Source organism: Balaenoptera ricei, chromosome 14, assembly GCF_028023285.1.
Source record: "Balaenoptera ricei isolate mBalRic1 chromosome 14, mBalRic1.hap2, whole genome shotgun sequence".
NCBI classification, from domain to species: domain Eukaryota; kingdom Metazoa; phylum Chordata; class Mammalia; order Artiodactyla; family Balaenopteridae; genus Balaenoptera; species Balaenoptera ricei.
In genome coordinates this window covers 25916096-25940985 of record NC_082652.1, presented here as the reverse complement: position 1 = coordinate 25940985, position 24890 = coordinate 25916096, and the positions used below count along the sequence as shown (strand labels likewise).

Sequence of the window (24890 nt, the reverse complement as noted above, 5' to 3'; positions counted from 1 at the left end):
AAAAATTTAGACTTCCAACCTAGATCTGATTCAGATCAAAACCCTTATCTACTGCCTGCACCTTTTTTATTTTTAACTCTGGGAAGCCATCCCTGTGGCCTGAGACTCCAGATACAGCAGAGGAAATCAAACCAACTCTAAGCTTTGCTCTGAGGTTCAGGGATCCTGAATGCATTCTTTCAACTGTACCCTATCCACTGGCAGAGCCCCTAGCTTTCCTAACCTTCCCGTTCTGCCCTCCCCCATCCCAGCACTAACTCCAATCCCAAAGAGAGGATGCTAGGAAGGTGGAAGGGGAGAGAGAGAAGGGAGGATGGGGAAAGTGGCACTTGTAGCGTCTTCCCGAGAGAGACTGAAGACCTCCTTAAAAAGGGAGGGGAGTATCCACAGCAGTAACGTTCCACCCGCACCCTCAGACAGACCAGGGGAGGAGGGGTTGTGTGTAGGAGCTGCTCTCTTCCCCGGCCCCTCCCAGCATGCAGTGACCAAGAAGCATCAAAAGGAACCTGGGTCTCTGGGGCCAATCTCTCCCGGGGATGAAGGCTGCCTTTACAGCTTCCAAGCAGTGGCCTGGGGAGGGTGCAGCACCGGCGCCCGGGCCGTATGGGCAGACACCAGCACGCTCCCCGTGCACACGGCACACGGCCCAAGGAGGGAACTTCCTTTCTCCTACTTTCTACAGACCGTCTACTATTTCAAAGGAGCTGGGAAGGACCAAGCTATTTTTATCTGGCCATTCATTCTCACTCTACTCTCTTCAACCCACAGGGACACACAATTCTGGGAGAATTTGTTGCTGCTTACTGAAAAAGGGTCAGGAAATAAAGAAGAATCCCAAAAGGAAGCACGCTAGGAGACTCCAGCTGTGGTGGAGCAGAGGCCGACAAATCCTCTCCTAAAAAAAACATGGAACTGGACAAACCGGTCAAAAATAATCATTTCAGGACTCTGGAAATCAATCAAAGGAAATAAACTAAGAAGCATTATTCATGAAAAGGGACTAAAACTTCCGGTAAGAACAGTAAGTCTGTGGCTCTCTCACCAGAAGCTGCCCTCATTACTGCTCTTCTTTTAGGTTTTTTAAAAAATAGCACTGTATAAAGGAATAATTATAACACTGTACTATTGGGTTTATAACACAAATCTAATATATATTGACAATCACAGCACAAAGGAAGAGCGAGGAAATGGGGCTACACTGGAGCTATATTTTACCAAATTAAGTCAGAAAAACCTTAAGTAAACTCTGATAAGATGTACATTGTAATCCCTAGAGTAATCGTTAGGAAAATAACTTAAAAAATAGCAATATGGTAATACTCAGCTATATGCTACCTATCAGAAACACACTAGAAAAATATACACCATGCTAAATGTAATCAAAATAAAGCCAGAGTGGGTGTATCAGACAAAGGAGACTTCAGAGCAAAGAATATCATCAGGGATAAAGAAGGTCATTTCATAATGACAGAGGTCAATTTCTCATCCTTAACATTTATGTACCTAATAACAGTTTCAAAATACACAAAGCAGAAACTATTAGCACTGCAAGGAGACAGAAAATCCACAACTTCAAGTCAACACATTCCAATACCCCTCACTCAACAGCTGACAGAGCAAGGACACAAGGTAGCTGAAGGTACAGAACACGATGACAACACTCTCAACCAACAGGGTCTAACTGACATTTAAAGAACATTGTTTCCAACAACAGCAGAAGAGTATTTTTAAAAATTATATACCATGTTCTGGGCCACAAAATGAGTCTCGAAAAATTTTAAAGAGATTCAAGTTACAGAGAGTATGTTCTCTGACCACAATGGATTGAAGTTAGAAATCAATAACAGAAAGATCTCTGGAAAATCCTTAAGTGTTTGGAAACTAAATAACATACTTCTATATGACCCATGGGTCAAAGAAGAAATCAAAAGGGAAATTAAATTAGTAAGTATTTTGAACTGAATGAAAAAGAATATACCATATATCAAAGTTTGTGGGATACCACTAAAGTAGTAAGTACTTTGGCGGAAATTTCTAGCAATAAGCATCTATAGCAGAAAAAACCTTCAAATCAAGACAACAACTTCTACCTTAAGAAACTAAAGAAGAGCAAATAAAACCCAAGGTAAGCAGAAGAAAGAAAATAAAAAGACCAGAGTACAGATCAATGAAACAGAAAAACAAAAGCAATAAAGAAAATAAATAAAATTAGGGACTTCCCTGGTGGTGCAGTGGTTAAGAATCCGCCTGCCAGCGCGGGGGACATGGGTTCAAGCCCTGGTCTGGGCAGATCCCACATTCTGTGGAGCAACTAAGCCTGTGCACCACAGCTACTGAGCCTGTGCTCTAGAGTCTGCGAGCCACAACTACTGAGCCCACGTGCCACAACTACTGAGCCTGCGTGCCTAGAGCATGTGCTCTGCAACAAGAGAAGCCGCCACAATGAGAAGCCCGCACACCGCAACAAAGAGTAGCCCCTGCTTGCCACAACTAGAGAAAGCCTGTGTGCAGCAATGAAGACCCAATGCAGCCAAAAATAAATAAATAAATAAATAAAATTTAAAACTGGTTCATTGAGAAGGTAAATTTGATAAACCTTTAGCTAGATTAATCAGGAAACAAGAGAGAATATACAAACTGCAATATCAGGGATCAGAGCAGAGACAACATTTCAGATTCTACAAATATCTAAAAGATAATAAGGGAATATTATGATCAACTTTACGGCAATAAATTCAACAACTCAGATGAAATGGACAGATTCCTTGAAAGACTCAAACAACCAAAGCTCACTCAAGAAGAAACAGATAACCTGAATAACCCCAGAGTTACTAAAGAAATTGGATTTGTCATTAAAAACTTTCCCACAAAGAAACCCCCAGACCCAGGTGGCTTCACCGGGGAATTCTACCAAACATTTAAGTAGGAAATAATACCGATTGTACATAAACTTTTCCAGAAAAATAAAGAAGAGAGACTTTTTTTTTTTTAATTTATTTTTATTTATTTATTTTTGGCTGTTTTGGGTCTTCGTTTCTGTGCGAGGGCTTTCTCTAGTTGCGGCGAGCAGGGGCCACTCTTCATCGCGGTGCGCGGGCCTCTTACTATCGCGACCTCTCTTGTTGAGGAGCACAGGCTTCAAACGTGCAGGCTCAGTAATTGTGGCTCACGGGCCCAGCTGCTCCATGGCATGTGGGATCTTCCCAGACCAGGGCTCGAACCCGTGTCCCCTGCATTAGCAGGCAGATTCTCAACCACTGCGCCACCAGGGAAGCCCAAGAAGAGAGACTTCTTACTAACTCATTCTGTGAGGTCAACATTACCCTGATACCAAATCTTGCTAAAGACATAAAGAAAACCGCAGACCAATATCCTCATAAACATAGATGCAAAAATTCTAAACAAAATTTTAGCAAATCAACAAGACAGAAAAAGGATAATACGTCATAACCAAGTGGAGTCTATCCCAGGAATACAAGGTTGGTTTACTACTTTTTAAAAAATAAATCACCTTAAACAACTGGAAGATCAAAGAAGTCACAAGGAAAATTAGAAAATAATTAAAGACAATTGAGGGACTTCCCTGGTGGTGCAGTGGATAAGACTCCACGCTCCCAATGCAGGGGGCCCGGGTTCGATCCCTGGTCAGGGAACTAGATCCCACATGCGTGCGCAACTACGAGATCGCATGCCACAACTAAGGAGCCTGCGAGCTGCAACTAAGGAGCCTGCCCGCCACAACTAAGACCCAGTGCAACTAAATAAATTAAAAGACTCAGTTAAAAAAAAAAAAAAAAAGAAACTCTGGCCCCCGGATTAGATAAAAAAAAAAAGACAATTGAAAATTAAAACACAACATACTAAAACTAAAACTTATGGGACACAGCAAAAGCAGTGTTGGGGGAAAATTTATAGCTATAAACTCTTAAATGTTCAGAAATAAGAAAGAACTCAAATCAACAAACCAACTAACTTTACATCTTAAGGAACTAGAAAAAGAAAAACAAATTAAACCCAAAAGCTAACAGAAGGAAGGAAATAATAAAGATTAGAACAGAGATAAACAAAATAAAGAATAGAAAACAGAGAAAAATCAGTAAAACCAAAAGTTGGTTCTTTGAAAAGATGAACAAAATTGATAAACCTTTAGCTAGAAAGACTAAGAAAAGTAGAGAAAACTCAAATTACTAAGATGAGAAAGTAGGGGTATTACTATTGATTCTACAAAAATAAAAAGGATTATAAGAGAGTACTATGAATAACTGTTCACCAGTAAATCGGATAACCCAGATGAAATAGACAAACTCCTAGAAACACAAAACCTATCAAGGCTGAATTATGAAGGAATAGGAAATCTGAACAGACCTTTAACTAGTAAGAAGATTGAATCAGTAATCAAAAACCCCCCAACAAAGAAAAGCCCTGGAATGGATGGCTTCACAGGTGAATTCTACCAAACATTTAAAGAAGAAATAACACCAATCCTCCTCAAAACTTTTCCAAAAATTGAAGAGGAGGAAACACTTCCTAACGCATTCTATGGGGCCAACACTACTCTGATACCAAAGCCAGACAGAGACACTGTAAGAAAACAAAACTACAGAGAAATATCCCTTATGAACAATGATGTAAAAATCCTCAACAAAATACTAGCAAACCAAATTCAGTAGCATATTAAAAGGATCATACGCCATGACCAAGTGGGATTTATTTTTGGAATTCAAGGATAGTTCAACACATGAAAATCAATGAATGAAATATACCAAATGGACAGAATGAAGGAAAAAAAACACATGATCATCTCAATTGATGCAGAAATGGCATTTGACAAAATCTGGCATCTAATTCCTGACTAAAAAACAAAAACAAACAAAAAAACCTCTCAGCAACCAAGGAATAGAAGGGAGCTTAAGGCCATCAACAAAACCTGGAGCTAATGGTACACTTAATGGTAAAAGACTGAATGCCTTCCCCCTAAGATAGGTATCAGCAAACTATGACCCTCTTGCCTATTTTGACTAAAATATAGGCACGCTTATTTATTTATGTATTGACTTATGGCTAATTTCAAGGTACAATGGCAGAGTTGAATAGTTGCAACAGAGACCTGTGACCCACAGAGTCTAAAATATTTACTGTTAGGCCTTTAAGTAAAACTCTACTGACCCCTGGCCTAAGACCAGTAACAAGACAGGGATATCTGCTTCCATCATTTCTATTCAATATTGTACTGTAGTTTCCAGCCAGTACAATAAGGAAAGAAAAAGGAATAAAAGGCATCTAGATTATAAAGGAAGAATTAAAACTGTCTTTAGTCGCAGATGGCAAAATTGTCTATGTAGAAAATATGATGGAATTCATATTTTTTCCATTTTTCATAAGTACTAGTTACCTAGTACTTATAACCCAGAAAGCCTCCTGTGACCTCCTAAAGGTTAACCATTATTCTGACACATATTAGACTAATCTTGCCAACTTCTGGGGTTTCAAGCAACCCAAGATTGTTAACAACCTCATACATGTCTTTTTTTTTTTTTTCATACATGTCTTTTGATGAATGCATGTACACACTTCGGTTGAGATATACCTGAGAGTGAAACTGCTTGCTCATATGATATATGAATATTCAACTTCAGTAGATACTTCCAAATAGTTCTCCAAAATGGCTGGAACATTTTCCAACCCCATCAGCAATGTCTAAGTGTTCTTATTCTGCTTCCTTCCCAACACTAGGCATGATCAGCTTTTTGAATTAGCCATTCTGTGTCTAATCTGCTGTAGCATCACCTCATTGTGGTTTTAATTTGTATTTCCCTGATGATTAATGATGCTGAGCATTTTTTCAGCTGTTTATTACTGGCCATTGGATATCCTTTTTTATGAAGTGCTTGTGAAGTCTTCCAATTGGGTAGTACAAGTCCTCCAGCTTTGTTTTCCAAGACTGCCCGGGCTATCTATCCAAGTGGGTTTCCATATAAATGTTAATCAGCTGGTCAATTTCCATTAAAAAAATAAAGAAAACCCTGCTGATATTCTGATTGGGATTACATTTACTTTATAGATTATCTGCTCATTCCAATCAATGAACTTATTAGCACATCATGCCATTTACTTAGGTCTTCTCTAACTTCTTACAATGATATTTTATATTCTTCTGTTCTATACAGCTTGCATTAGATTCATTCCTATGTACTTGATTTTTAAAATGCTAATAAAAATGAAATCTTTAAAAAATTTTTGTTTGATTCTTATGTTTATATCTGCATCTTTGTTAGATTTTCTACATCATAATTGTGTCTGTAAATAAACAGTTTTGTATCTTTCTTTTCAATCATTACACTTTTTATTTCTTTTTCTGCCTTATTGACCTAGCTAGGACTTTCAGTACAACATTGAAGAGAAGTGAGAGCAGTCTTCTTGCTTTCCTCATCTCTGGCAGAAAGCTCTTGATGTCACAATTAAGATTGATGTCTTGTCTACTATTTTTTTCTAGATACCTTTTATCAGAGTAAGGAAAGCAGCTTCTATTCCTAATTTGTTAGAAATTTGTTCCTTTAAAAAAAATTAAACAGTGAAACAGCTGCTGAATTTTATCAAATGCTTTTTCTGCATCTACTGATCATATCTATCCTTTCATTTTGAGAACTTGCTCTGAAGGATTTTAATTCTTTGAAATTTTTTGAGACTTGCTACATAAGGCTCAGCATATGGCCCATTTTGATCAACATTCTGTGGCCAACTGGAAGGAGTGGGCAATCTGCAGTTGTCTGGTGCAGCATTTTATAGCTGTCAGTCAGGACAAATTGGTTAATTGCGTTACTCCAATCTTCTATAGCTTTACTAAACTTCTGTTTGCTTCTTCTACTAGTTACAGAGAGAGGTGTGTTAAAACCTCCAAATATGACTGAGAGACTGTCTTTTTCTCCTTTCAGTTCTGTCAGTTTTGCTTTATGTTCTTTGGGGCTATGTTATCAGGCGCATATGAGTTTAGGATATAAGTGCCCGTGAAATCTTCTTACTGGGCAATGTAAGTCTTCCAACTCTGTTTCCCAAGACTGCCCTGACTACTGCAGTTGTTGCTATTTTTGTTTTGATCCTTTTATCATAATGAAGTGCCATCTTTAACTTCAGTAATGTTTCCTTTTTTTAAAAAAAATAATTAATTAATTTACTTTTGGCTGCGCTGGGTCTTCGTTGCTGCACGTGGGCTTTCTCTAGTTGCGGCAAGCGGGGGCTACTCTCTCCGTTGCGGTGCGTGGCTTCTCATTGCGGTGGCTTCTCTTGTTGCAGAGCATGGGCTCTAGGTGCACAGGCTTCAGTAGTTGTAGCATGCGGGCTCAGTAGTTGTGACTGGCGGGCTCTAGAGTGCAGGCTCAGTAGTTGTGGCGCACAGGCTTAGTTGCTCCGCGGCATGTGGGATCTTCCCGGACCAGGGCTCGAACCCATGTCTGCTGCATTGGCAGGCAGATTCTTAACCACTGCACCACCAGGGAAATCCCTAGTAATATTTCTTTCTGTGACAAGTACTTTGTCTGATGTTAGTATAGATCTCCCAACTTTTGATTAGTGCTTGCATAGTATCTTTCCCATTCTTTTATCTTCTTCAGTCTTTCCAGTTAAAGGATGGTTCTTATATGCAAAACAGCATTGGGTTTGTTTTTTATAATCTGAAAATCTCAGTCTTTTAGCTGTAATACTCAGTCCATGTATGTATAATGCAACTGTAATATACCTGGGTTTAAATTTACTTCTGTACCCTTATGCTCTGTTCCTTTTCTCTCCTTTCCTGCCTTCTTTTGGATTAATCGAGTATTTATTATTACTCCATTTCCCCCTCTATTAGCCTCTTAATTTTCCATTTTTTATTATTGTTTTAGTTGGTACCAATGTATAATTTCTAGCAGTCACATTAAAACAGTAAAAAGACATATAATATTAATATGTTTTATTCAATCTAATATATTAAAATATGATCATTTCAATATGTATTAATATTTTTAAATGGGTTGTTTTACATCCTTTTTTCCCCATACTTCAAAATCTGATGTGTGTTTTATAATCACAGCACGTCTCAATTTGGACTGGCCACATTTGAAGTGCTCAATAATCACATGCAGCCAATGGCCACTGTATCAGACAGTGCAGCCCTAGAGACTTATGGTATGTGACCCTTAACTCACTAATATCTACCATAAATTCAGAATTTTATAACTTTCTGGACAATACAAGGACCTTACAACATGTTAATGACATTTACTTTTCTACCAACCTCTTGAGCCATTTTTGTTTTATATTTTAAACCTAAATACATCGTTAAACAAGACATTTTTATTATACTGCAGAGTCAATATTCATTTATACTTACCCATACACTTATTTCTCCCATTGCTCTTTATTCCTTCCTATAATTTTGTTTCCCTATGGGATTATTTTCCTTCTGCTGAAAGAATTTCCCTTTTTCTTTCAGAGTGGGCCTGTTGGTGATAAATTCTGTTTTTGTCCATCTATGGAGAAGTTGCCAGTCTTATCAGTACTCTTCTGAAGCTACTACTTTTTCTCTCTATTTTATGATTTTTCTCATTGACTTTCATTTTTGGCAGTTTTAGTAGGACACTCCTGTCCTTCCCTCTCCTCCTAGGACTCCAACTACACACGTATTAAATCTTCTACTGTGTCCCACATCTATGACACCTTCTTACGTATTTTTCAACCTTTCATCTCTCAGTGCTTCACTGTGGATATTTTTAACTGATCAACCCTACAATTCACAAATTTGCATTGTATCTAGCGTGTTGTTAAGTGCATGTATTGGAATTCCTAATTTCAGCTATTGTATTTTTTTAGTTCTAAAATTTCCATCTGATTCTATTTTATAGATTCCATTTCTCTGGTAAAATTTTCTTTCTCTTCATCTATTTTCTTGAACACATTAATCAGTTATTTTAAAGGCCTAATCTAAGTATCTGGATCACCTGAAGTTTCTCCCTATATTACTCATTATTTCCCTTGATTTTCAGTCATTTGATCATGTTTACTGGCACGACTGGTATTTCTGATGGACTGCAAGACACTGGGTATCAGAATATAAGGGGCTGGATGGTGCCACCTCCCTGCAGAAAGGTTTTAAGTTTCTTCTGGCAGCTGATCACCTCGATGTAGCAGGTGAAAGTTCTGATGCTGAATTTCAAGCTGGCCTTTTCCAGTCAACCTTTATCTGTAAGGCACAGTTCTTTTGAGGGCTCTACTGAACTCCCAGGATGTTTGCCAGGGTCACTCCCCCTTGGCTGGTCTTGAACTTTTGGTTTTTATCTTCCTGGTACCAGGAGAACAAAAGCTGTGCTGAAGTCTCTATCCTCTCAGCAGCAGATTTCTGCTGAAGTTCTCCAGGTCCACCTCCAGGCATCTTAGCATGCGACAAATACCTTGAGGACAAGAGCTAAGTCAAATGTTGAGTTCACTACTCTGAGACTGTCTTCTCCCTGGGATTTAGGACCCTCAAATCTCTGTTGCCTTAGTATAGCTCCAAATTCAGATTTTAGTTTCCCTCCTCAGTGACTCTCAAACAAGCTCTGGACCACTGCTTTCTGTTTGGTCTCTGACCCATGCCAAGAGCTGGCAAATGCTCCAAGGGTTGGAAAAGGCAGTGTAAACAGAAGCTCAACTCAGTGTGATCTCTTTCTCCCTGCAATCTTGGCTCCTGCCAAATTTGTCCCAGCTGCCTTCATTAGTCCCCAGTGCCTTCACAGACATATATATATATATATTTGCATTTTAAACAGAACAGTTCTCAGCAGAGTTTGATCTGATAACCTATCATAACCATACACAGAAGTCCATATTGAGTTTTAATTACTAATGCATATTTCACTGACTAGTCCACAAGCTTCCAGAAACAGGAACTACTTTTCTATTTCCTGATTTCTGCTTCAATGCCCAGCACACTACCTGGCACAGAGCTTTAGTATGTATTTGATAAGTTAATTTCTATATTAGGAAATATTGCTAGAAAGCAAGTAAAGCATAGCACATAAAAACATCACTTTTAAACCATTCAAGTCCATCAATTCTTCTGATTCCATTAGCCTCCACTAAGAAATGTACAATCTTTCCTTCTTTGGCCCAAGCACTAATGAGCAAATCCCTCAATAAAACTGTGCATTCTTAATGTTTATTTGAGATTACATTACCTCAGGCAGTACTAAAAGCTTTTGCCCATTTATTAAAACTATTTTGTACTAGATTAAGTGATTTCATTATCTTTTGGATTAACTAATCCATCTCTAGGCCTGGTATTTTATCAGAAAACAATGAGATTTCAAAGTAAAGCTCTCTTAAATTAACCTTTAGAGGCTCCTTGATTGTATTCAATTAGGTTTTCCCAGAACAAGAAAACAACAGTACAACAGAAGCTGTTAAATATAAAATTTAGAACCAAAGAAAAGTATACTGAAAGTACGAGTTATATTCCTTATTACCTGGTTAGTCTCATAACATCAATCTTACATTGTTACTCCCTAAAGAAACAGTCAAAGAACTGGAGTAGCTGCCTCTGGGAAGCAGAATTTACAGAGGTGATAGTATAGGGCAGCGGAGCATCACTTCTCTCCATAAGCACTAAAGAACTACTAGAGGTATCTATATATTTAAATTAATTTTAAAACACAATTGTAGGGCTTCCCTGGTGGCTCAGTGGTTAAGAATCCGTCTGCCAATGCAGGGGACACGGATTCGAGCCCTGGTCTGGGAAGATCCCACGTGCTGCGGAGCAACTAAGCCCACACGCCACAACTACTGAGCCTGTGCTCTAGAGCCTGCGAACCACAACTACTGAGCCTGCGTGCCACAACTACTGAAGCCCGTGCGCTTAGAGCCTGTGCTCCGCAACAAGAGAAGCCACCACAATGAGAAGCCCACACACCGCAACGAAGAGTAGGCCCCGCTCGCCACAACTAGAGAATGCCCGTGTTCAGCAACGAAGACCCAATGCAGCCAAAAATAAACAAATTAAAAAAAAATTAAAAAATAAAAAAACCCCCACAATTGTATACAAGCTGAGGCACTGATTAAAAAAGAAGAAAGACTCAATCCTTAAAGCAATAGTTCTGAAGGCTGTCTGTGATACCACAGACTCATGGCTCAGCCTTGAGGGAGTCATTGATCCTGGCAGGGGTTCAGGCCCACATCTGTAAACCTGACAGTTAACTTAGATAGTCAAGTCCCCTTCAAGGGTAATATTCTAGCATTCTAAAACTTCAGTGAATAATTGGTGGCAGGGCGCAATTTAAAAGAGAAAAAATGTATTTGTCAGATAAAAGGCCAACTCACAAGGGCTTGTTTTGTAATGGATGGTTAATGAAATTACAGTGATTAGTACAATTATTTTAGGATGACTCTTAAGAGAGTTAGCGGAAGATGATATGAGTATTAGGGAATCTATCTCTGTTGATTAGACAGTTCCTACGACATAAAGCACGCGCAGTCCCAGCACTAACGATGCACTTGGGGCCTGAGAGTGCAGAATGTGCTAAGTGTCACGTAACAGCTCCTGCTCTAGTGAGCCAGTCCAGTGTCACAGCCTGCCCTCTCCTGCTGATTGTGGGAAGTCAGAGACCAAAGACTGGTCCCACACTGCTGGCTTCAAGGAGGGGTAAGCTCATCCATACTTACAGCTCGATAAGGAAAGGGCTCTGGCACTTCTTACGTGGCTCTTGACAAATTAAGAGCTCTATCAGATATATCTTTCAGTTTAAAAAGATTATGCATATAAAATTATGTCCAATTTTAACTCACAGACCTTGAAATAAAAGAACCAGCATCCTATCTACTTTTAAACAGCAAAACAGATACCAGTCTCACAGGAAACAAAAGCCAGACAAACAAAAAAGCCATACATAGACATCATTACAAAAGTGTCCACAGGAAGTAAGGAAGGGGGGAAACGGGTTTGTAGCACAGACTGCCCAATGTATAAAAAGGTTTTTCTTTATGTATGGCTAACCATTCTGTTTTGCATTATATTTCCCCTTGCATTTTAAGTACCCAGTAAACAAAAAAAAATTAAAATTATTAATTGAGGATCTTAAGGAATTGATTTGTGGTTTTTTTTTTTAACTTAATACAATGTACCTTAAAACCACAGAATCAGAGAATTTAAATGGAGGGAACCAAGAGACATTAGTTAAATCATTGACTTAATGCTTGAATTACCTCAATCAACTTGGTTACTTAATTTTTAATCAACTTGCTACATGGCAAAATGCCATAATCAAGGGGGAGGTACTTTCAAATTATCTAAAATTACTCAATTTAAGGGTAATGGTCTAGGAAAATTTAAAGCTTATGTTACAAGATGACATGCAATAACATAGAAAAATAATACTTTTAAAATCTGTTAAACGCATAGCATATGCTGGAAATGTGCACAACTGCCTCACTTAAGCTTCCATTTTACAGAGGAGGAAACTGAGGCCCAGAGAGGCTAAGTAATTTGCAAAAGGTCACACAGTAAGAGGCAGAGCTGACATTCAAACCTTACCTGACACTCAAGTCCAAGGGCTTAATCACGACTCTATGTGTGATTCTCACAGCATGGTCTATGGATCAAGTGCAATGCCTGTAAAAATGCAGATTCCAGAGTCTCCCAACGCACCTCTCGAATTATAAATCTTGAGGGTTGGTTCTCAGGAATCTGCACTTTTCCCACAATCTTCACAGGTTTTTGCATACAAGCCTGAGAACCACTGTTCTAAAAATGAACCTCCAAGGTATCCCATGACATTCAACATATAGGTTCAGACAGTCATTCAGCTCTGCCATGTGCAGGGCCTTCTGCTGGACGCTGGGAAAGACAGGCCCTTCTAAGGAGCTCACAGTCTAGAAAGGAAGACACACACACAGACTGACAACTTCAGTATCCTTGGGATATATCACGTGGGGTTCTGTAACACAGGGAAAATGAATTACAAAGACCGCCCCCCACCCCCCCCCCCCAAAAAAAAGCCCTGATATACAGAAAGCACTCTGCCCTGGACTGGGTTCAAGTCAAGGAAGAACTAGGCTCCCGGGGCTCTGGGAGGAGGGGGTGCACATTAGGGATGAACCCTTGCGGGGGCGGAGCAGGGCAAAGGCAACGTTGCACAGATGCTGACTTCGAAGCTGAAGGAGCAGACACTCCCCAGATGGAGGGGTGAAGTGACAGGATGGGGGGCACCAGTGGCCAAGGTGTGATTGTGGAGAAGCCGATAAGACTACACAGGGGCCAGATCAACTGTAAGGGGTCTTGTTCTCCACACCAAGGATTTGAGGCTTTAACCAAATGGCAAAGGAGAAGCAGCTTAAAGAGAAATAACCAGATCACAATTTCAAACCACTTTGGCAGCCAAGTAAAAGACAGACAGGAGGGTGAGAAAATTACTTATGTCCATGCAAAGCCTTCGTACGCAGTGTGCACAGCAGCATCGTATGTAACGGCCATGACAACCAGACGGCGTCAGCAGATGATGGGACGACAACAGGTGGTCCACAAAGTGGAATACTGTTCAGTCGTAAAAGGAGTGACACGTGGAGAACATGCTACAACACAGGTGAACTGTGAAAACATTATGCTCAATGAAAGAGGCAGCCACAGAGGACCGCACGCTGTGTAATTCCAGTGCCATGAAGTGCCCAGAACAGGCACGTCTATGGAGACAGGAAGTAGATCCGTGGCTGCCTACAGCAAATGGGGAGGGACTGCTAACAGGTACAAGATTTCTCTTCAGATTGATGAAAATTCTCTAAAACTAATTGTGGTGATGGCTGCACAACTCTGTGAAGACACTAAAATGTACATTTTTAAATGGGTGAACTGTTATCTTACGTGAAGTACAGCCCAATAAAAAATGATGTTAAAGAAGAAAATGTAAAGGGTTGGGCAATACTGATTTATGCTCGAGATTTCAGTCCTTGATCAAACTGGGAGCCACAGCATTGATGTTCTTGCCACTTGGCAAATCTGAGAGCATCAGTTTTACCCCCGCTTTCAGGTATGGAGGACTGAAGTCTTTTAGGATGGAGTTTTATGTCTGGCATCTTTCACTTAGCATAATATTTTTTTTTCTTTTTTTTTTTTTTAAATTTATTTATTTATTTATTTATTTTGGCTATGTTGGGTCTTCGTTTTTGAGCGAGGGCTTTCTCCAGTTGCGGCGAGCGGGGCCCACTCTTCATCGCGGTGCGCGAGCCTCTCACTGTCGCGGCCTCTCCCGTTGCGGAGCACAGGCTCCAGACGTGCAGGCTCAGTAGTTGTGGCTCACGGGCTTAGTTGCTCCGCGGCATGTGGGATCTTCCCAGACCAGGGCTCGAACCCGTGTCCCCTGCATTGGCAGGCAGATTCTCAACCACTGTGCCACCAGGGAAGCCCAGCATAATATTTTTAAGATTCATCCACTTTGTAGCATGTATAAAAACTTCTAATCCATGAACAAAGGATCTTTCCATTTACTTAGATTTTAATTTCTTTCACAATGTTTGTAGTTTCCAGTGTACAAGCCTTGTGCCCCCTTGGTTAAATTTATTTCTAAGTCTTTTATTCTTTTTAAAAAATTTTTATTTTATATTGGAGTATAGTTGATTAACAATGTTGTGTTAGTTTCAGGTGTAAAGTGATTCAGTCATACATATACATGTATCTATTCTTTTTCAAACTGTTTTCCCATTTAGGTTATTACAGAATATTGAGCAGGGTTCCCTGTGCTATACAGTAGGTCCATGCTGGTTATCTATTTTAAATATAACAGTGTTTACACGTCAGTCCCAAACTCCCAGTCTATCTCTCCCTCCCACCCTTCCCCCCTGGTAATGTAGGTTTGTTTTCTAAGTCTGTGAGTTTGTTTCTGTTTTGTAGTAAGTTCATTTGTACCATTTTTTAAGATTCCACATATAAGCGACACCATATATTTGTCTTTCTCTGACTTACTTCACTAAGTATGATAACCTCCAGGTCCATCCACGTTGCTGCAAACAGCATTATTTCACTCTTTTTAATGGCTGAGTAACATGCAATTGTACATACGTAGCACATCTTCTTTACCCACTCATCTGTTGATGGACACCTAGGTTGCCTCCATGTCTCAGCAACTGTAAACAGCGCTGCAATGAACACTGGGGTGCATGTATCCTTCCGAACCATGCTTTTCTCCAGATATGTTATTATTATTATTTTTGGCCTCACCTCGCAGAACACAGGATCTTAGTTCCCCCACCAGGGACCAGGGATCGAACCCATGCCCGCTGCGGTGGAAGTGAGGAGTCTTAACCACTGGACCCTCAGGCAATTCCCCCGGATATATTATTCTTTATGATGCTATTATAAATGGAAATGTTGTCTTATGTTCATTTTCAGAGTTTCACTGCTAGTATAGAGAAATTCAACTGCTTTTTATATTGACCTTGTATCCTGTAAATCTGCTGGATTTGTTTAGTAGCTCCAAAGGTGTTTATGTGAATTCTTGAAGGTTTTCTAGATAGCAATCATGTCATCTGCAAATAGACATAGTTTTACTTCTTCCTTTTCAATGCCTTTTTTTCTTTCTCTTGCCCAGCTGCCCTAGCGAGAACTTCCAATAAAATGTCAATAGAAATGGTGAGAGTGGGCATCCTTTCCTGTTCCTGATCTTGGGGGGGAAGCACCTAGTCTTTTACCATTAAGTACGATGGTAGCTGTGGGTTTTCACAGATACCCTTTATAAGGTTGAGAAAGTTCCCTTCTATTCCTAGTTTGTTGAGTGTTTTTTTTTATCATGAATGGGTTTTGAATTTTGTCAAACACTTTTTCTGCATCCACTGAGATGATTTTGTGGTTTCTCCCCTTTATTCCACAACATGGTGTGTTACTTTAAGTTTCACATGTTGAACCAACTTTGCATTCCTGGGATAAATCCGACTTGGTCATGGTGCACAATTCCTTTTATTTGCTGCTGGATTCTGTTTGTCCGTATTTTATTGAGGATTTTTGCATAAGAGATATTGGTCTGTAGTTTTCTTGTGATGTCTTTTTCTGGCTTTGTTATCAGGGTAATACTGGCCTCACAGAATGAATTAGGAAATGTTCTCTATTCTATTTTTGGAAGAGTTTGAGAAAGACTGCTGTTAATTCTTCTTTTAAACGTTTGGTAGAATTTACCAGTGAAGCCATCAGGCCCTGGGCTTTTCTTTGTTGAAAGTTTTTGATTACTAATTCTGTTTCTTTAGTTGCTATAGGTCTACTCAGATTTTCTTTCTTTTTTTTTTAAAGTTTTTTTTTTTTGATGTGGACCATTTTTAAAGTCTTTATTGAATTTTTTGGTTACAATACTGCTTCTGTTTTATGTTTTGTTTTTTTGGCGGCGAGGCATATGGGATCTTAGCTCCCCGACCAGGGATCGAAACCATACCCCCTGCGCTGGAAGGTGAAGTCTTTAACCACTGGACCACCAGGGAAGTCCCAGATTTTCTTTCTTCTTGAGTTAATTTTTTTAAATTAATTAATTTATTTATTTACATTTTTGGCTGCATTGGGTCTTCGTTGCTGCGTGCGTGCTTTCTCTAGTTGCAGTAAGTGGGGGCTACTCTTTGTTGCAGTGCGCTGGCTTCTCATTTCAGTGGCTTCTCTTGTTGCAGAGCACAGGCTCTAGGCACGCGGGTCTCAGTAGTTGCGGCACATGGGCTCAGTAGTTGTGGCGCACGGGCTTAGTTGCTCCACGGCATGTGGGATCTTCCAGACCAGGGCTCGAACCCGTGTCCCCTGCATTGGCAGGCGGATTCTTAACCACTGTGCCACCAGGCAAGTCCTTGAGTTAATTTTTATAGTTTGTGTATTTTGAGGTATTTGTCAAATTCATCTACGTTAAACAATTTGTTGGTATACTGTTCACAGTATTCCCTTTTAATCCTTTTCATTTCTATAAGGTCATTAGTAACGTCCTCTCCTTTATTCCTGATTCTAGTAATTTTAGTCTCCTTTTTTTTTTTCCTTTGTCAATCTAGGTAAAGATCTGTAGATTTGCTGATCTTTTCAAAGAACAAACTTCTGGTGTCACTGATGTTCTCTACTGATTCTTCTATCTCCTTTATTTCTGCTCTGACCTTTATTACTTCCTTCCTCTGACTGCTTTAGGCTTAGTCTGCTCTTCTTTTTCTACTTTCTTCAGGTTGACGGTTAGATCACTGATTTGAGATTTTTCTTCTTCTTCTTCTTCTTTTTTTTTTATCTTTTGGCCACACCGCACAGCGTGTGGGATCTTAGTACCCCGACCAGGGATCAAACCTGCACCCCCTGCACTGGAAGAGCGGGGTCTTAACCACTGGACCGTGAGGGAAGTCCTGAGATTCTTCTTCTTTATAAAGGTAGGTGTTCACAGCTATAAATTTCCCTGAGAGCTGCTTTTCAGCACCTCCCATAGTTTTGTTATGTTATGTTGTGAATTTTCCTTCAGTTATTAATTTCTAATTTCATTCCATTATGATCAGAAAAGATACTCTGTGAAATTTCAATCTTTTAAAATTTATCGAGATTTGTTTTATTACTCAACATACAGCCTATCCTGAATGTTCTACATGCACCTGAGAAGAATACATATTTTGCTGTTGTTGGGTAGAGTGTTCAACAGATGTCTCACAGGTCTAATTAGTATACAGTTCATGTATATAGTATATGGTTCAAATCTTGTATGTCCATGCTAGGTTTTTCTATCTAGCTGTATCCCAATCATTTACTTCTTTTTTTTTTTGGGGGGGGGGCTAAGCAATTATTTTTTAAGTGTACAGTTCAGTGGCATTAAGTACATTCACATGGTTATATAACCATCACCGGCATCCATTTCCAGAACTTTCTTCATCTTGCAAACTGAAACTCTGTACCCTTTAAACAATAAATCCCCATTACCCCCTGCCCCCAGCCCCTGGCAACCACCATTCTACTTTCAGTCTCTATGAATGTGACTATTCTACGGAGTTCATATAAGTGGAATCCTATAATATTTGTACTTCTGTATATGGCCCATTTCATTTAGCATAATGTCATGGAAGCAACCTGAATATCCATCGACAGATGAATGGATAAAGATGCGGTACATATATATGATGGAATACTACTCAGCCATAAAAAAGAATGAAATAATGCTATTTGCAGCAACCTGGATATAGAGATTATCATATTAAGTGAAGTACATCAGAGACAAGTATCATATGATATAACTTATGTGTGGAATCTAAAAAAATGATACAAATGAACTTATTTACAAAACAGAAACAGACTCACAGACATAAAAAAACAAACTTACTGTTACCAGAGGGGATAGTGTGTGTGTGTGTGTGTGTGTGTGTGTGTTGGGGGGGCATAAATTAGGAGTTTGGGATTAGCAGATACTAACTACTATATATAAAATAGATAAACAACAAGGTCCTGCTACATAGCAAGGGGAACCATATTCAATGTCTCGTAGTAACCTATAATGGAAAAGAATCTGAAAAAGAATAGAAATATATATATATGTATAAATGAATCACTTTGTTATACACCTGAAACTAACACATCATAAATTAACTACACTTCAGTTTTTAAAAAAAGGTTAATAAACAAAAGAGAGAGAGACTGACAGGGCAAGAAAGGAGAGGCTATAAAACAGTCCAGATGAGAAATGACAGGGCACAAAGACAGCCCAGCAGGAAGGGGAAAAAGCTAAGAGAAAACTTTAAACATACCAATGATAAGTAAAATCTTAATTTAAAGTAAAATAAATATATTTTCACTCTTAGTCCAGATGAGGCCTTAACAAAAGCAATTAACTGGGACTTAAATGAGAAAGTGCTACAACAGCTGAACAAGAGTATTGTAAAGGTTAGCTACTCTGGAAAGGTAAGAAACTTATTTCATCCAAGGGATACTCCGCCACGTTCAGGGTAGACTTGGAACCCAGTGCAGGACTCATCACTGCTCAGGTGAGCTGCGCTGTCAGCACCTGGCGTGGCAGCTGCTCCCCTGGGGCAAAAGAACCATGGGGCTACCTGATAGCCTTCGGTTTTCTTCTGACACCATTTCAGCAAGGCGTTCCTCTTGGATCCTCCATATTCTCTTGCCAATGCCGAGAGAGGGTCCTTCCTTTCTTCCCTGATAAGTGAAAATAAGGAACCCAAGTTGAAATATTTCTTATTTGAGCACCCTTCTAAACCAGAAATCCAACAAACACAACAGAACATTTGAACACAACAAACACACACTCGGAGGCATCCAATGGCAAGATGTACCTTCACCCGCTGGATTTTGCCTGTCAATTTTTATGGGTCTCACAGACCCACCACCGTCAGGGGGCTCTGCCATCTGCAGGGGGCTCTACTCATTATCCACACGGAAACTGGCAAAGATTCAGCACCACTGAATCTTGGGTTCCTTATTTTCACTTAGGGAAGAGAGGAAGGACCCTCTCTCGGCACAGCACCACTGTGCCAGGCCATGTGCATGTGCTGGGCAGGGCGTGGTGAGCAACACAGAGACCCTGCCTCTCAAGGAACTTCAGAGTTTACTACGGGACAGACCAACTACAGAAGCTTGGGGGGGAAAAAAAAATCAATGGCTATACATTACTCATTTCTTAAAATTATATGGAGGGTACTTTAGGGCACTGTCAACTGCCTTGGAGGCAGAAAAAATATCCTACCTCAGACCAGACACTGAATCAAAAAAGATTTTGTGATCACCCTGGCGATGGAGCAGGGGAGGCATACAACCGACTCCTCCAGTACCCAATCCTTCCTTCCAAGAACTATTCTAGAAGCAGAACAGAATACCAAGGAGCACCTGGAGAGAGAGTGCTCTGTAAAACAACCTGTTTCTTGACAAGCAGCACACTCTTAAAAGCCTGGTCTAATTTTTAGTGATGACTGCACAAGTGGAGATTCTAGCCCTACGACCCATACACTTAACAGTCCAGTAACTGTCCTAGAGGTTATGATGTTACAGGTGGCTTACTATTATTCTGTCCATATTCATCCTGCAAAGTATGGTAGGAAATCAAAGAGCACACATGTAGAACTGAAGCTTTTTCAAGTTAGAGGTGCACTGAAATAGCACCAATTTTTATTTAGAACCAAAAGTAAAATATGAAAATATTTCAACTTGCAGTTAGACTGCTGTCTTGAAGAAATATACTTTTATGTTCGTGTACCTGCCCACCAGATTGCTGCCCTGGTTTAAAGGGTTCAAAGAAGTTTGTTATAACACCACTGATCACAGGAAATGAGAATGAAGATAAAGGTGAGATATATGAATGAAAACAAAAGGGCAAGCCAAAAAAAAAAAACAAACCCCTATTATGCTCAAAATAAAAGTAACTACTACAATCACTGTGAAAGGTTTCCTCTATTTCACACAGGCCATTTTGTTATAGAAACAGCTTAAAAAGCATCAAAGACGAGTAAAGTCTATGGGCACAATGAGAAGCTGCAGCAAAGAGCCTCCTAGAGCAGAGGGTGCTCTCCTGTAACATCTTCACTGTAAGATAAGGAAACTAAGGCCAGGAGACACCTTGTGGAGGCTCACAACTTCTAAGTGGGGGACCAGGAAGAGTGGGGGCCCTGCCCACCAGCGCGGACAGTGCTCCCCCGGGCTTGGCCAGGGCGGCATGAGCCGCACTCTCCACTGCACCCGACCTGCCTGATCCGCACTGAGTATGGGACCACTCTTCTAAGAGGTCGGTCCCCGAGGCAGGGTTTTAAAAGTGAGCATATCATTTGAGTTTGAGACACCAAATATTCCACTTTTACTCAAACTTCTAAGTCAGTATACGGTAAAGTTCTGAAACCCACTCCCATCCCTCTTTCAGTTCGTGTTCAGCCTTCCTGCAAACTCACTGGAGTCACTGACCCTACCAGTAACGCTCACCTTCCTCCCCGTCCACCACCCTCAAGGCCTCGCTCGAGTTCCCCTCTTCCAGCCTCCCCAACACTCTATCCACACCCTGTTTTCACTAAACTTACTTTTGTACTCAGCTGTTCTCTACTTGAAAAAACCAAAACCAAAAAACCCCACAAAAAAACAAAACCAAAAACACCAGCTGCTTGGGGAAAATAATTCTCTCTTTTACTTTGCTTTACTTTTTTACTTTCATATCATCTTTCCCAATTCTAGGCATAGAAGACTAGATCAGAAAACACTAAATAACACATAAAGAATGAAAATACATCAGTGCTCGAATGCCGTTACTTTATAACCTGATCATTTAATTTCAAAAGGCCAGGAACGGCAGGCATGAAATGCACCAATGCTAACTGTCCTCTACCTTATCCGGCTTCGAGTGGTGGGGGTCACGGAGGCCGTGGGGGAGGAGGACAGGGACAGCTGTGGCGACGTGGCACCCATGGCCATGAGTGAGGCAGGAGATGCGCCCTCAGGTGCAGAGACGTCTCGCTTCATCTCTTCACTGCTTCGTCTGGACACTGAGTGTAAGAAACAGCCATTATGCAATTTATAGCAAAAACATTTTAAGCTGAGTTCTTGAGACATCTTCTTCAGCAGGTCCCCAAAAGAGCAGAAATTATCATACAGGAGGAAAAACTAACATTCTCTTTAACTTACTGATAACTTGAAAGGTTTTTTTTTTTCCATTTAAAAAAACTGTAGGGGGCTTCCCTGGTGGTGCAGTGGTTGAGAATCTGCCTGCCAATGCAGGGGACACGGGTTCGAGCCCTGGTCTGGGAAGATCCCACATGCCGCGGAGCAACTAGGCCCGTGAGCCACAACTACTGAGCCTGCGCGTCTGGAGCCTGTGCTCCGCAACAAGAGAGGCCGCGATAGTGAGAGGCCCGTGCACTGCAATGAAGAGTGGCCCCCGCTCGCCGCAACTAGAGAAAGCCCTCACACAGAAACAAAGACCCAACACAGTCAAAGATAAAAATTAAAAACAACAACAACAAAAAAACTGTAAAAAAGGTACAGTTGTTGAAATATGCACAGAAGCCCACACTCCCTGAAGGCAAGGAGTGTGTCTCATCCACCCTTAACACTCAAAGCACCCACCTGGCCCACAGTGAGTCCCCCACAAACCTGCGTTCAACTACAAACACGACCAAAGCCAAAGGCTAACGAAAGCAACATTCACTCTCAACCAAAATCAACACAACCCCTCTGAACGTGGCCAAAAACACTGCTGAAGAGACAGAAAGGAAAGATACTTTGTTACAGGGCCACACAATTCTGGGTCAAGACTTTTTTTTTTTGGCTGCCTTGGATCTTCGTTGCTGCGCGTGGGCTCTCTCTAGTTGCGGCGAGCGGGGGCTACTCTTTGTTGTGGTGCACGGGCTTCTCATTGCAATAGCTTCTCTTGTTGCAGAGCAAGGGCTCTAGGCGTGCGGGCTTCAGTAGTTGAGGCGCATGGGCTTAGTTGCTCCACAGCATGTGGGATCTTCCTGGACCAGGGATCAAACCCATGTCCCCTGCATTGGCAGGCGGATTCTTAACCACTGCGCCACCAGGGAAGTCCCAAGCCACGTTTTAAAAAACATGAATCAACGAAACAGAAAAGCAAAAGGTGTCGTGTCAAGTCAACTACCGAGAGATAAGAACAATCAGGAAAGTCCTGTTTTGAAAGTGTAAGGCACTACGCCTTGCTGGAATTACGAAAGTCCTGAGAACTGGGAGGTGGAAGCAGCCATTGCAGCCGTTGAAAACGGAGCCACAACAGAAGCGGCTTTCTGGCCACGATGACATGAGACGCGAGACAAGGTTCCTGACCTCAGAGTCTCTCACCTCAGGTGATGCTGGATGCGAGGGAGCCATTATTGCATCATCCCGGGCTGGCTGTAATGCAATCGTGCCAAACACCAGTAATTTCCCCCGGATGACTGGAACTGCCCCCTTTCATTGGCTAAACTTCTCTTGATGATTTTAGGATAGCCACAGCAGACTATAACTCAGCATCAGCTAAGCGGTGCATTTAAAGATCAAGAGGAGACATGCTTTCTCCTATTACAAGATCTTATCAGAATGATGCACTTGCATATTTGACATAATTTTATAATTATTCTGCCTTTTCCTTTCAATGTCAGATCTCTGTATGCCTTAAATCAGCAGTTTCTTTGAAGTGGTATGCTAGGAAATTGGATGAGAACACCTTTGATAATTTTATATCAAACAGAGGAAAAAGACTGAGAAAGAATCAGAAGAACTCTGTTACAGGAAAAGGCTCAGGATCTGGGCTTTGGGGGTGGTGATTTTGGCTGGACTTCCCACTGATTTAAAGACCCAGCTAAGATGTACAAAAACTGTACTAACTTAAATCCACATACAAGTGGGACATTAACCACAGGAGGCAGGGTTATAGGAATCTCTCCTTTCCTGGTCCAATTTCTAGTTGAGCTATTAAGGGTTAAAAAATGGCCACAAGGGGAAAATAATATGAACACTGATAAATTGAAGAGTTAGCTCTAGGAGACCGAAAAAGTAAGCCCATCAAATTCATCATTGTAAAATGGCTATAACACTAGAAAAATCTGGCTTCTGGAGAATTTTTGGTGTGCTCTGAAATAACTCTTCAAAAACAGTCATGACACATCTTGGGATAAATATTTTAACCTTTCACAGCTACGCAACTTTGTATGAACCTATATTTTCAGTATATCTTCTAACCCACTCTAGGCACTTAATGAACACTTGTTAAGTGAATGGAACTATCTAGCTCTTATTTTTAATTTTTGAAACCAGGGCCACGAAATGTGATTTCTATGAAATGTGTAAGATACAATAGGGGAAATTCAGAGTGAAAAACAATCAACTAAAGAGCTAAAGAGGCAAGTAAGGTTAAATAAACCTAAAGAGAAAGTACTCGGTACCATCACTAAAACTTCTGGAAGAATCTTTTTAAAAGAAATTTCAGATAAAAAGTATTACCTGAGATGGTCTTGGCACTTTCCATGGCAGGTACTCTCGGCAGAGAAGCAGGTCGGCTGGTCGAAGATGTTCTTAGTAGATGCTCTACACAGGGTGGAAAGTGTCACAGTAAAGAGACCTGACCCTGAACTTCAAGAGGTAAAGGTAGCAGGAAGGTGAGTTTTGCTCCCTTTGCCCCTGAGGCTCATTCATCCCTCCTTCCCATCCAGGGCACCTCAACAGCTCCCCACAGACAGAGTCCCTTATACAAAACAACTCCCGTAGACAAGGACCAAGGGAAAACATCTCATTCAACTTTTATTTCCAGGGATGAGACATGCAACACAGATGAACACTTCTAAACCACCGACTGCTACTTACCTCTGATGCAATTCAACCAAAATTCCAAGATCCCCCACTGCATCTAGGTCTAAAAGTACAAACTAAATCAAAGCCTTGCCCTGTGTGCCTACAGTTAGTGCAGGAGCCATACGTGTCTATAACCAGAAACAAGTCAGGATGGAAACTGGAATAAGAGAATGATAAAGCACTATCAAGCCACAGAGAGGGATTTCTCTGGTGGCACAGTGGTTAAGACTCTGCGCTCCCAACGCAGGGGCCCGGGTTCGATCCTTGGCCCGGGAACTAGATCCCACTTGCATGCCGCAACTAAGAGTTCACAACTAAGGAGCCGGCAAGCTGCAACTAAGACCCGGTACAACCAACCAAATAAATAAATAAATAAAAAGAAAATATCTATCAAGCCACAGAGGTAGAAGCCATTTGCTTCGACTTCAGGCATCGGGAAGCCTTCAGCAGCATAATGACATGAATTTGTCTGTCAGACGGCTGGCTTCACTAGTGGAGAACAGGGCTGGGGAACAGTATTCAGCCAGACAACATTCAGAGCAGAGGTAGAAGGACATTCAAGTTAGAGGATAATAAATCCCAGCGTGGGTGAACCATGGGGCAGGTGGGGAACAGAGAGGGCAGCAGGGGGATAGCTCTAAAG

General features: G+C 40.8%; 1 protein-coding gene across 6 annotated transcripts in view; it reads right to left on the bottom strand.

The window, feature by feature from the left end:
• Window positions 1–24890, bottom strand: part of SPECC1L (sperm antigen with calponin homology and coiled-coil domains 1 like) — a 120720-nt gene that overhangs the window by 17541 nt on the left and 78289 nt on the right. For all 6 annotated transcript variants that reach the window (XM_059894139.1, XM_059894136.1, XM_059894135.1 and 3 more), the window contains 3 exons: window positions 23900–23983; window positions 21294–21450; window positions 19024–19126 (listed from right to left, as the gene is read on the bottom strand). In XM_059894139.1, coding sequence (XP_059750122.1) covers window positions 19024–19126; window positions 21294–21450; window positions 23900–23983 — 344 coding nt within the window. The remainder of the gene's footprint in view (window positions 1–19023; window positions 19127–21293; window positions 21451–23899; window positions 23984–24890) is intronic.